The following is a 14,784-nucleotide window of genomic DNA, read 5'->3' as shown; positions in this document are numbered from 1 at the left end:
CTGTTATGTGTAGTGGTAAAGTGCTGTAGAGAATGTATTTACCAAATATACATGGAATACATGTCAAGCTTCGTTTTTATATATACTGTAAAATAAGATATTAACAAACAGTTATGTTTCTATATTCTTTGAACATTATCTATGATTTGAATTTATTTTTCATTTGTATCGAGCATTTATCTTCAGTATTTTGAGTTACATTTTAGTGCCTATTTTTTAAAATTTTAAGTGCCTATTTGCCTGCCTATTTTCCAGCACACATTCAGTTTCAAATGCCTAAACATTTGGGGTCATATGCTGGGTCGTTCTGACGCGTGATTAGTGCCATACTAAAGAGTTCGACTAACATGTTTCCTGCAGTAGTCAGCTCTTTAGTATGACACTAATCATACGTCAAAACAACTCTGCATGAGGCTTTCGGTATCTAGTGATATCCATCCCATAAAGGAAGAGTTACAAGTGTAGTAGACACTAGTGATAGGCAAAACGATTCACCTCTCAGATCGTCACTCAATGTTTTACTCACAAAATGACTCGGTTCAGTAGAACAGCTCCGTGAATCACTTATATTTTTACAACCGAGAGGGAAGGAGATTAAAAACTAAAATCGTATTATGTGACTAAATGCATTATATAAAACAAATTTTAAAAGGTACAACTCCAATTTTAGATTACAAGCATATTCTTATTACCAAATTTAACTTTTAAAAAATCGCAGGAAGTTACAATTTTAGAGTAATGCAATTATAATTAACAAACGTAACGCACAAAGAAATACAATTCAAATGCAAAACACATATGGAGTTAAGTGTAAATAAAAGTATTAGATAGTAAATCTAAAAATACAACGGAAATAGAAAATGCGTATACAATTTGGACTAAATCAAAGTACTATTAATAAGTGTGTAATTTCTGTATGTTTTAAATAACAGGGTTTGGTCTTGCATTTCGACCTAGTACTATGTCAGGTACTAATCCTTATTAAGAGCTACTATATGTAATGTAGTTTGTTTTAAAATAGCAAAATATACTTGATTACACTGATGTCATTATTTTTCATCCGTGTTAAAAATAATAATGTAAAACTTTCGTTTGGTAGCTCCGAGTCAGGGTGAGTTTCGTAGCTCCGGGCAGATCGTTCTCACTGGATCACCCCTGAGTGTACCGACAGTTGCTTGAAGATTCGAATATCCTGTATATTTGTAAATAACTCTAAAAGCTGTTGGAATGTTCATTTTCCAAGGAAATATATGTAGCTGTAAGTGCGAAGGAAAGAAACTTAATAATTCCATAATTGGTATTGTAAAAGTATTTCAAGACTTGTTGAGTGGCTCTGCGTAATTTTGCCTTTGGTGCGAGGGTCTCGGGTTCGATTCCCGATAGAGACACTTGGTCGGAAAGGTGTAAAAGCCTTTTCAAGCCAGTTATCCTGAGTCGGCTTTTTCCGGGATTTTCCTCATTCACACCAGGTAAAAAGGTACCAGGCCGCTTCGTTCCTTCCCTCTTCATTTCTTCTTTCCCCACTTCCCACGTAGTGATCGCCGTGGGATGCCATTCCTCACACGTGACGGGCGTAGAAGGCTAGATGCCGAATTCCGAATTCCTAATCCTAAAAGAGAATTTTGTTGAGTAATATAAATCTTTTTATGAAGTCAAAAAAATTCCGTTTCTTGAAAGTCGATCATATAGTAACTAAGGATGTTATAAATAGAGGATCTGCCCTTACAACAAAATCATGATGCCATACGTCACAGTTTCGCCATCCCTACTCTGCCCACTCCGCCCAATAAGATCACAATATTTTGAGCCAAACATCATGGCGGAAACGAAAGCAGCCAATCAGCCGATTGCGGAAACGAGAGTACCCAATCAGTCATGGCGATGCTCGATTGTTTTTTGGCTTCATTGATTTAATAGAATGAAGATATATACGGCCAGATCCTCTATTTTTAACATCCTTGATAGTAATCTTATCCAAAGGCTACATAATAGGGGGAAAGGTCGGTAAAATGATCCCTCCGATAAAACAAGCACCACCCTTACAGCGAAAACTGGTGGCGCTGCTTGTCAAATCACCTGCTTGTTATATCACTCACCAAAGATTTTCCTAATTCCAGAGCGAAAGTTGGAAGAAGAGCTGTTTGCTTTATTGCAATAGAGCTGTTTCATTTAAGGAAGTATTTTGTAAAGATTTTGTAGACGAGTTACACTGAAGTATGTTAAGCTAACGCTATGACAAGCCAACAAATGACAAACAAACATTAAGCTTTATACAGAAGTTTTCGGGATGTAGAACGAATTATTGGAATCTCCATTATTTTGTAAGAAAAGTTTCAATTCGGGATACGAAATTAATGTGACACGAGTACCCAACTTTCTAGAACGAATTAGTCTTTCTGAAATCGAAATACCGTATGTCTTTTCTCAGTAATTCTACAATGAAACATGTAACGTATTATCTATTCTAGTCAGTTGGCTGGCACCATAAGAGAATACAGATGAATACATCACTATACAAAGGCCAAAGAGTAGAAGTTGTAGTGACAGGCAGCAAAACAGATACTACTACACATGTGTTTCTAAAAGAATTTCAACAATGTAACTCACAAGGTAAGTTTTAATTTTGCAACGAAATGTATGGTTTAAAAAAAGTTTTTAAAGCACACAAATTAGATTGACTTTCATTAGTTTACACCGTGCAACTCTTCACTTCCGCAATACTTTAAAGGAAAACATTTTTCTTTTACACCAGGAGGACAGAGATTTTAAAATACCTAGAAAGACGGAGATGAGTCAAAATGACTCATGAAGCTATTTTTTTTCTAAGATGTAAATGATTAGTAACACGTAATATGTACTACTATTACCAATAGTATCATTAATGCTACTACCCAGTGGCGTATTTAGGGGGGCTTCCGGGCTTAAGCCCCTCCCTAAATCTTACTTACTATAGTAAAGTATATGAAATATCTTGCAGAATATTCACATTTTCAGGCAAAGCCCCCCCCCCGAAAGTTAGCAAAGCCCTCCCCGAAACAAAATCGTAAATACGCCACTGCTACTACCACTACTATTACTACGACAACTAGCATAAGTTGAAAGAGAATTCGCGACATAAAATGTTTGTTTTTAAAATATATATATAATGATTAGAAGAATATTTCTCAAAGTGTTATCCGCGGACTCCTGGGGAAAATTATGCGCAATAGACTATATGATAAGAAACCGGGGGAGTTTTGCTAGATGCACTCAACAACGACATTGTTCATCGACTTCATATGTTCATGGCATTCGTGAAGAATAATATTGAGCCTCTTCACATGGTATTTGTGAAAATTATCTGCATATACAGACCAGGGCCGGATTAAGGGGGGGCTGTAGCCCGGGCCTGTAGGTGGACGGGGGACTCAACTCTGATCAAAATCTCAACTGACTGCCTAAAAAGAATTATACCAGATGCAATCATCAACATAAGATAAAATATGACTAAAAATATGAAACATTATTCCCTTAACTTTCCTGCTGTACTTTCACAGAAATGTATTAGGCGAAGTCAACAGGGGTCGCATATTTTTTTCTAGCCCTGGGCCTCCAGACGTTTAATCCGGTCCTGATAAGACCTTTCTTCGATGGGAGTTTCATTTCATTCACACTTATGGCTCAAAAGTTCTGATAATGCAAATTTTGGGTAGCGCGACTTTCCGGACACCCTGTATGTATAATATAGCAGTTTTAGTGTAATTAATGTTACACCATGACAATAGTCTGAACGTAATCTAAGCATATTAATTACGATATCTCATTCAGTACTGTATTTTTAATACTTAATTTGTATCGTTAAATTGTTAATCTAAAAGTGCTGTATCATGAAAAAGTAATTTGAAGTACAATTCACGTCAAATTGTATAATGTGGGTTATTAACGATAACTTTTTCAATGTATAAATGGTGCAATAAAATTATAAGTTTTGTACTATGTATGTGTCCAGGGGTTATAGTACTATTACTCAATTAGTTTATTTAAGCAGCTATAATAGGATATATTCGATTACAAAAATAATAAATATATCACTTGGCGAAGAATATTTTTTGACTTGTAGATTTTTTAAGATGGAGTATTGTGACTATGAATTACTGTTACCAGGTGCGGATCCGGGGGGAGGGGCAATTGGGGCGATCGCCTCCCCCCAGAAGAGGAAACTTTCTTATTTTATATATATATAAATAAGACCCATCCCAAAGTTTGGAGCCCTTAAAGTAGCAGTATGACAACCCACCGCCCGCCCCAGAAGTCGGTCCTGGATCTGCCCCTGACTGTTACTGTCCAGCATTCTGCCTATTGGCAGGTCCTGAAAACAATAGCAGATTCCCTGGCTTAGGTTAGGATCTGAAAATGTTTCTTCAACGTTTCTAGCTCTTCAGCTTCCTCTAGCTCTTCAGCTCTTCAGCTTCAGCTTTCTAGCTCTTCAGCTCCCTCATCCCAAGGATGTTATAAATAGAGGATCTGCCCATATGTATCTTCATCCCATTAAATCAGTGAAGCCAAAAAGCAACCGAACATCGACACGTCTGATTGGCTACTCTCTTTTCTACCATCGGGTCTGATTGGCTACTTTCGTTTTTGCCATGATTGTTGGCTCAAAACATTGCGATCCTATTGGGCGGAGTGGGCAGAGTAGGGGTGGCGAAACTGTGACATATCCTTTATTTTATAAGATCCTTGTTAACTCGCATATTTTCTTCTATTTTTCAAATCATCGATAAATTGTGTTCTTTCTCTTCCTAACCATGGCTTTCCTTCCATCTTTCTCAATATGGTGGTATGCAAAAGGCGATTTCTTCGCAAGAAGGATCCAAACTAGTTCGCCTTGCTACGAAGGATATTGGTTAATAATATTCTCTTCTTTCCTATTCTTTCTGAAATATCTTAGTTTGTTACTTTATCCATCCATTTTATCTTCTCCATCTTTCTCCAGCGCCACATTTTGAAGTTCTATCAATATTTCTTCTTTAACTTCCGTAATGTCCAAGTCTCTGAACCATGCAATCCCATGCTCCATATACATCACTTGACCAGCTTCTTTCTTAGTCCAATGTTAATCCTCCTAGTTCGGCGTGATCTCTTTGACCTGATATCTTTGGCACAGTAAGCGTTTCTCGTCATGATACTTCCCAGAAATTTGAAATGGTCGACCTCATCAAGCTTTCTTTGTTCTACTCTGATCGTAATGGCATGCTTCCACTTTGATATTCATTTTCATTCCATATTGTATCCCAGTATCAACTATTTTCTCCATTATCTCGTGTAGTCCTTTCTCGGTTCGAGCTATAATAACAGTGTCGTCTGCATACCTCACCTTATTAATGACCTGTCCCTCAATCTTGAAATCCCCAACTCCCATTAATCCTTTCTTCTTTAAGTATTCACTGTAGATATAAATAATTGAGGTGACATACAACATGTTTGTTTGATTCCTCTCCTAATTTCCACGTTGTTGGTCTCTTTGGTTCTGGCGCAACTTCATTCTTTATCCTATATATAGATTGTGAATGAGTCGACGATCCCACCAGTTTATTCCCGTTTCTCTAAGTATTTCCAGAAGTTTTTGGTCCAATTGCCCTGGTCGGATAGTTTTTGACAGTCGATGAAGCACAAACGCAACTCTTTCCTCATGTCAAAATCTCGTTCTGATATAATTTCCCTCAACCCAATAGCAACTCTGGTGCTTTTCCATTCTGGAATTCAAATTTATTTTCTTCCACTAACTCTTCTATCTTTCCAGTTGCTTATACAGTACGCATGCAATAATTTTTCCAGTGTGCAAATAAGGCTAATGCTACTGTAGTCACTGAACTTCTTTGTTTTCTTTTTCTTAGATAATGCAACCACTGTAACATCTAGAAAATCTTTCTGACATTCTCCTCTCATGTAGATCACGTTAATAAGTAAAGTCAGTAGGACTATTTTCATTACATTGTTTTCTAATCCCTTGTGCAAATCTGCTGGTATGTCATCGTCTACAGTGGCCTTCTTTCTTCGCATATCTTTGATGGCTTGTACTACTTTACTTTTCACTATACTATGTATTTTGCCTTCTTCATTCACTTCTTGTTCTGCTTCGATTATAATGTCTGTTGGGTGATTCATCTGCTGCTATATATTCTTTATGTATTCCTCCGAGATCCTAAGGATTCCTTGATAGTCGATAACTATGTGGCTTTGTTGATCTTCGATTCCAAAGATCGGTATACCTCGTTAGTTCTTCCATCCAATGTCTGTCCTTTCTGATACATCGATCATATCTGACGCGTTATTGAAATTCAATTATTTCTTCACATACCTAACGACACATTGACATCAAGTACAGACTTTTAATGGCCGTGATAATGGTATGCTGTAAAAAAAAACAAACACCCGTTTTCTGCTTTATAGCGTAATATGGCAACGCGGACGATACCAAGACAGTATCAGCAGGGTCATCACATGTTGCTGGTCACCACCTATCCTGCGGATAGACTGTTACTAACAAAGTTCAAACTAGGAAATAACTAAGGGAAAGAATTACACCTAACTATTTGTCCCTGACAATGGCTTCCTCAATATGATTTGCAAGTTTCTCGTTGACTAGAAAATACATTATAATATAAGGGTGACTAATCTAATATCTATACAAACTATAAAATATTATCTACCTTCGTCCTGAAGTTCAGCAATAAATAGTTTCTATTGTCTTATGTTTACTTTTTTGCAAGAGTATTTTTCTTTACAGAACCTGGGGAAGATATTGCAATTGTATCACACAATGAGATTGCTGATTTGAATGGGACAATTTGCAACATTAAGACGTTCTTTCAACCATTTTTTCAATCAGGTAAATTAATTTCAATGTGTACCGCAGGACATAACATTTGTTAATTAATTTGGTGTGTATACCATTCGTCTAGCTTTGGATCAATCCAAAAATGAGAACAAATTTAAAAAATGACTAACCATATATTAATAACTCGTGTTGCAGTTTCGGCAATTTACTATTGTCGTCATCCGACACATTATAAAGTATATTGGAAGGTTACAATAAGAAAATCTTCAAAGTATTAGAACAAATAGAAAAAGAGAACGACATAGAAAAGTAACATATACCAAAAGTGAAAACAAGAGTTAGATGTAAACGAGCTTATATATATATATATATATATATATATATATATATATATATATATATATATATATATTAAACTGGTGCTAGATATAATGTGTCAAAAGGAGACAATAACTTAATTGGGATTAACTTTGCAATGCTCGCTCTAGCTGGTATACTCACTCAGAAACGAGAAATTACGCTCTAAATTTTATGAAAATGTTTCAAAACTTCCCTAACTCTAAGCTAACCCGTTCCTACTCTTCTTATTCCTATCTTACTCTACTCTACCCTACTCTACTCTACAATACTCTTTCAAAGCGGTTCTACTTATCGATGCGCAACTGGAGCATGTAATGTAAAGATTACCCCTTAATTGTTTTATTACAGGTAAAAAATGCTAAATAAAAGTAAGTTTATGCCTATTTACTGATTGAATCTATAGGGTGCACATTACACAAATATCAGTATACATACCTTTGTACCGCAACGAATATCCTATTATTTGTGGATTATTTTAATCAGCTGCATGATCTTCGAACGAAATAATATAGACGTCATTAGTTAAGGTAACAAAGTTACAACAGAAACACCGATTCTACATAGCATATAATTTTTTAAATGAATTTTTAAAATTAGGTTTAGTATCTTGTGTAAAATATAAATGTTTTCACATGTTATAAAGGAGAGCTTCCGCTGGGAAACTTACAGTGATTTTTAAATCAAGAAACTAATTTCACAAGATTTTAATCTGTTCGTTTGAAGGTATAGATACACTTTTTATTTCATATCAGTTTGAAAGAACATTTTATAAGAAAATATGATCTTGTACTGGTGTAGAAATTATGGATGCAGCAAATTATACACCTATAATTATTGATTTTTAAAATCAAATCTGTGTCCTCACATTTAGTTTACAAAGGTACAACATCAATGCTGATTAGTTAAATATCAATTTACCAAAACGGATTTGATGTTGAGGAAGATCACAGAGCTGATGGAAATAGTTCACAAATAATAGACTATTCGTGGCGGTACAAAAGTAGATATACATAGATTTAACTTTATGCCTAGTTGTTTTGAACTGTGGGAAAGTGGAAATTCTTTAAAATATGCACCAAATTGAATGTAAGATCTGTGAAAAATGAAAGGGGAGAAACTGATAAACTGTTTATAAATAAACGCGGAAGGTTTCTAGGCTGCAACAAGGCGCAAAGGGTCATGTAGGACTTCTAATACATGTACTTTGACACAGTTTATAAAAGTATTTTTAATTTATTAATCTAATTTCATCGCAATTTATCGTATCATACATAAACTTTAATGTAATAATGAAAAGTACTATCATATATAATGACAGATAACAGACATGGATTATAAAGACCATACACTAACTACTATAATATTATCTACTTATTATAACTATAACTAAAAAATAATCAACCATTAATGAATATTAATAACTTAAATATCACATTATAAACATTAAAATATGTGCGAATAAATTTTCCTTGCAAATTGCAGATAAAATCAACTATATTTATTTATAATCCAAAATATTTTGCAAATAATAATGGTCCATTTATTTATTTATTTATTAATAATGAAAGTGAATCAACTACGAACATACATATGTACCGCCGTAAAAATACAATACAATGCAATTTAATTCAATTATACACATATGCTGTCAACTTGAATTCATATCTGCAACTTAAAAGAAACACCTTTATAGATGTTAACACTAAAACTGAAGCTGAAATTAAGGGAACCTGTTTTCAATTGTGAAGACACTTAAATTGTCCTGAGAATATACTTTTATAATGTGTTTACTGAAGATATTGATCAGTTACCGAAGCTGTAACACATGTTAGTTGTGTATTAATATGTACGCATATTTGGAGAACTAACCAGATTATACAATTTATTTTCAGTTGTATGGCGTAATACAAGAATGGTATTTTCTGACTTGTTAGTCTTGCAATCCGAACGTTCATGTTTAAAATAATATGGTTTTAAGTCTTATAAATTTACTTATTGTTAGCGTGTTTCACTTACTTGTTGAGGTAATAGATAGTAAATATTCAGCTGTTAATGACTGAGCACAGTCAATACAATTAAACAAAAGAAATACAACCCAATATACGGGTATCCCATAAAGAATGCAACTTTGGAAATGTCCATCATTTCTGTTCTAATAAGTTGTCAGCACTGAACGTTACATGATTTTGATCCGATGATCGTCATCTGTTTTCTGCACGCTTCACGACAGAACAGCGTGTTGTCATAGTTAAAACTTATTACAGATGTGGTGAGTGTTGTGCAGAGATTGTCCGCAAACTCCGTGGAATGTTTATCAACGTAATGCACCGAATAAGTCGACTGTGATTAGACTGATTGCTAAGTTTGAGGAAACCAGTTCGGTTGTGGATATTAAAGCCTGGATACGTTCTCGTGTTAATAGTTCTGTGGAAAGCATCGTCATAGTGAGTGATAATGTAGGTGAAGTCCATCCAGAAGACAAGTGATAATCATAAGTTGTTTGTTGCTCCGTTATTGCTAACCACAATGACAACAGATGAAAATCGTGTAACGTTCAGCGTTGCCAACGTACTGGAACAGAAATGGCGGGTATTTCAAAGGTTGCGCCCTTTATGGAACACCGTTTAGTTACTAAAAGACTACTGATCAGGTGCTGACCTGGAATGGTCCTGCTAGTAGCACCAATAGTTATGTACCTCCTTGATTTCCACGTTCCACGTGCATTGCGTCCTTTAATTGTTCAGAAGTTTGGTTTTACCTACATATTCTCCTTTCTATATTTACCTTGTTTGTCTGTATATCTATTCGTTAGTCCAGGAGACAAGAAATGTGTCCGTCCGTCCGGAAGACAAACAATCTCCAGAGCTACTTGATAGAACACTAATTTTGACCAGAATGTAGAAAGTGAAAAGTTAGGAATCGATTATAGATGTGATCCATCCAGCAGAAGTGGCAGGTATTGACAATTTTGTTTTAACTTTGATCGCTGTAGAGTAAAATTGGTCATGGATAGCGAGAAGCGGTTTCCTGTAGGCGATTATTCTTCAGAAGAATGTATTTAATCTTTATCTTTTACTCTCTAGTAAAGCCAAAACTGATAGAAACACACTAGAACTTCCGGTTTCAAAATTGATTTACATAGAGCAAAAATGATTGGAGACACCTAAACACATTTTCTTAAAAATTGATTTAGAATTCTAAAAATTGCTACCATCCTCTCTCTCTTAACCCTGTATGCAAACCGGAATTGACATAAAACAACCTAATCTGGTTTTAACAGTGATCGATATAGAGTAAAAACTGTAATAAATAGCGAGAAGCACTTTCCTGCAGTTGATTAAGTGCCCCAAGAATGCATTTCATCTTCTTCCTTAACTATCTACTAAAACCGAAAGTTATACAAATCTATTATAACTTCCAGTTTCACTATTGATCTACATAGAGCAAAAATGTTCAGAAATAGCGGGAAGCTATTTTTGGAATCGATTTACCGTTCTAAGAATAGGTACCATTTTCTATCCTAACCCTCTTTTTAAATTGGAAGTAGCAAAAATTATTCACTTCTGACTTTAACAATAATTGCTTTAGCGAAAGCTGTAATAGACAATGAGAAGGATTTTCTGTAAGCAATTAAGTGCCCCAAGAATATATTCTATCTCCATTCTACTAAAACCGGAAGTGATAGGAATCTACTACGACTTCCACTTTCAATATTAATTAAGAAGATATGATGTCATACAAAGCAAACTTCTTCATGCGTTTTACAAGTGACACTGCTACTGGTTATTTTTGGGACTGTATTAAATATAAAATCTACGAGCTACCTTTACCACCCACCATGCATGATCAGCAAGTATACATCAGTCAATCGTGACATGAAAGAAGCATCCCTATAGGCTTGATGTATGGAGTGGTAAAGGGGACCCCATTAAATAACTCTGACGTGAAAAATATGTTTGGTATCAATCGAAACGTTTTGAGTTTCTGTTTTCATATATCTAAGTATCATTAAACGTGTTATGACTGTTTGGAATCGTGAATATCATTTGTAATAACCCTGTACTTTGTGGTTATTTTTTCTACTGCTCGCAACCAAAACTTAGTAAAGACGTAAATTTGACAATCTTGAGTTTCTTTATTAAGTTTTTCTAATTGTTACACTGTTGCTCATAAGTAAACATGCCTATTTAATATTATATAAAAAGTTAATTGTGGATAATAAACTTTTGAATAAAAAGGTAGCTGGTTTAAGTAGGAAGAATATGTTTTACTAGGACAATAACTTAGTGACGTTCATATTATTTGAAGATTCAGAAGAATCAACAGCTAACATTTGTGAAAACGGAGGGATCAATGAAGTGAATGGGAAAGGATGTATTTGTCCTACAGGGTTTAGTGGAGCACGATGCGAAAGAGGTAAGTGTAATTCTATTATAAATAGTTAAATAGGAAAAAATGTATTAATACATATGTACAGGGTGCGGCACGTAAAGTGAACATATAAATGAAATGTAATGTATTGAATATGACTACTCACCTTCACAGCAGGTGCTGAAAGTGTCCTCCGCCCACTTCAACACACATGTGAGCACGATTGAGGAGATTCATATATACCCTTGTCAGTTCTTGTGTTGTAATGCTATTGGTGACATCCTGGATCCTGGTCTTGAGTTCTTCAATTGTGTGTGGATTTGTTTCGTATACTCTTCCCTTTAACAGTCCCCATAAGTAAAAGTCACACGTGGACAAGTCTGGTGACCGAGGAGGCCACAAGCCTTTGCTGATTGTCCTCTCTGGTGTAAACATCTCATGCACAAGGGACAATGATGCAGCTGATGTGTGGCATGTTGCACCGTCCTGCTGAAAGTAACATAACTGACGCTCCTCTTCGGTCAAGTGTGTATAAAACTCCTCCAGGATTCCCATATACACGTCACTGTTCACTGTCGTCTCAAAGAATATGGGCCCAATAACACGTGTGGCGGAAATGGCACACCAAACACCAAGCTTCTCATCATGCAAGGGTACCTGGTGGATTGCGTGTGGATTTTCTGTCGACCAATACCGGTTGTTTTGGGAATTTACGTACCCAGACAGGTGGAACGACGCCTCGTCACTCATGATGAGCATTAGTGGATCCAAGAAACCACTGGCAACATTGCTCAACAGCCATGAACAGAAATGCACCCTCTTCTGCAGGTCAGGCTCCTTCAGTTCTTGCACAACACTTATCCGGTACGGTTTTAACTTCAGTCCCCTTAAAACACGTCTGCAACTTCTCTCACTCGCATGAACCTGTTGACTCAATCTCCTGGTTGACCTTCGAGGGCTTCTTGTCATTATCTCCTGCACCTGCATCTTTAATTCAGGTGTACAGACAGATGGTCGTCTGTTCCTGGGAGCATTGTGAACCGATCCTGTACGCCGCCATTTTTCAATCAATTCCTGAATGGTGCTTTTTGCTGGCACAGAACATCCTGGAAATTTCTCCCGAAACAAATTCTTTGTTTTCACAAAAGATCCAGTGAGAATGAACCCGTCAACAATGGCAAGACGCTCGGGTATCGAATACGGCATTATCACACACTGACTGTATTTAAGTGTTGCCAAAAACACAATATACCAGAATAGTATGACGGGCCGGTTTTACGTGCCGCACCCTGTACATCATAAATACACAAATAACATATTTATTATTAGACATCCAAACTATGTTATGCGTAAGTATCCAAAGTCTTATAGAACGGCTGTGTCCGTCCGTCCGTCTGTCTGTTAACAAGTATCAGAGGAAAAATGGTAAGAGATAATGAGAAGCGTTTTTCGCAATCGATTAAGCGGCCCAAGAGTTTCCATCTTCTTCAGTAACATCTTATTCAAATTAGAAGAGGTTGAAATTGTTCATTTCTGGTTTAGCGTTCCATGTTCTCCATTAACCTCTTATTCAAACTGAAAGTAGTTCAAATTACTCATTTCTGGTTTCAACGTTCCATCTTCTTTATTAGCCTCTGATTCAAATTAGAAGTGGTTGAAATTACTCATTTATGGTTTCAATTCCATCTTCTCCATTAATCCCAGACTCAAATTATTAGTGGTTGAAATTACTCATTTCTGGTTTCAACGTTCCATCTTCTCCATTAGCCTCTGATTCAAATTAGAAGTGGTTGAAATTACTCATTTATGGTTTCAACGTTCCATCTTCTCCATTAGCTTCTGTTTCAAATTAGAAGTAGTTGAAATTACTCATTTATGGTTTCAACGTTCCATCTTCTCCATTAGCCTCTGATTCAAATTAGAAGTAGTTGAAATTACTCATTTATGGTTTCAACGTTCCATCTTCTCCATTAGCCTCTGATTCAAATTAGAAGTAGTTGAAATTACTCATTTATGGTTTCAACGTTCCATCTTCTCCATTAGCCTCTGATTCAAATTAGAAGTAGTTGAAATTACTCATTTATGGTTTCAACGTTCCATCTTCTCCATTAGCCTCTGATTCAAATTAGAAGTAGTTGAAATTACTCATTTATGGTTTCAACGTTCCATCTTCTCCATTAGCCTCTGATTCAAATTAGAAGTGGTTGAAATTACTCATTTATGGTTTCAATTCCATCTTCTCCATTAATCCCAGACTCAAATTATTAGTGGTTGAAATTACTCATTTCTGGTTTCAACGTTCCATCTTCTCCATTAGCCTCTGATTCAAATTAGAAGTGGTTGAAATTACTCATTTGTGGTTTCAACGTTCCATTTTCTCCATTAGCCTCTGATTCAAATTAGAAGTAGTTGAAATTACTCATTTATGGTTTCAACGTTCCATCTTCTCCATTAGCCTCTGATTCAAATTAGAAGTAGTTGAAATTACTCATTTATGGTTTCAACGTTCCATCTTCTCCATTAGCCTCTGATTCAAATTAGAAGTAGTTGAAATTACTCATTTATGGTTTCAACGTTCCATCTTCTCCATTAGCCTCTGATTCAAATTAGAAGTAGTTGAAATTACTCATTTCTGGTTTCAACGTTCCATCTTCTCCATTAGCCTCTGATTCAAATTAGAAGTAGTTGAAATTACTCATTTATGGTTTCAACGTTCCATCTTCTCCATTAGCCTCTGATTCAAATTAGAAGTAGTTGAAATTACTCATTTATGGTTTCAACGTTCCATCTTCTCCATTAGCCTCTGATTCAAATTAGAAGTAGTTGAAATTACTCATTTCTGGTTTCAACGTTCCATCTTCTCCATTAGCCTCTGATTCAAAGTAGAAGTGGTTGAAATTACTCATTTATGGTTTCAACGTTCCATCTTCTCCATTAGCCTCTGATTCAAATTAGAAGTAGTTGAAATTACTCATTTCTGGTTTCAACGTTCCATCTTCTCCATTAGCCTCTGATTCAAAGTAGAAGTGGTTGAAATTACTCATTTCTGGTTTCAACGTTCCATCTTCTCCATTAGCCTCTGATTCAAAGTAGAAGTGGTTGAAATTACTCATTTATGGTTTCAATTCCATCTTCTCCATTAGCCTCTGATTCAAATTAGAAGTAGTTGAAATTACTCATTTATGGTTTCAACGTTCCATCTTCTCCATTAGCCTCTGATTCAAAGTAGAAGT

At 35.7% G+C, this 14,784-nt stretch overlaps 1 protein-coding gene across 1 annotated transcript in view; it reads left to right on the top strand.

The window, feature by feature from the left end:
• LOC145663900 (uncharacterized) overlaps nt 1-14,784 on the top strand; it is a 196,571-nt gene that overhangs the window by 93,878 nt on the left and 87,909 nt on the right. Inside the window, exons 14-16 of the mRNA XM_081730071.1 lie at nt 2,469-2,610; nt 6,770-6,871; nt 11,489-11,596. Coding sequence (XP_081586197.1) covers nt 2,469-2,610; nt 6,770-6,871; nt 11,489-11,596 — 352 coding nt within the window. The remainder of the gene's footprint in view (nt 1-2,468; nt 2,611-6,769; nt 6,872-11,488; nt 11,597-14,784) is intronic.

The sequence above is a fragment of the Thermobia domestica genome, chromosome 11 (assembly GCF_964235325.1).
Source record: "Thermobia domestica chromosome 11, izTheDome1.hap1.1, whole genome shotgun sequence".
Lineage (NCBI taxonomy): Eukaryota > Metazoa > Arthropoda > Insecta > Zygentoma > Lepismatidae > Thermobia > Thermobia domestica.
This window is presented reverse-complemented; position numbering and strand designations above follow the sequence as displayed.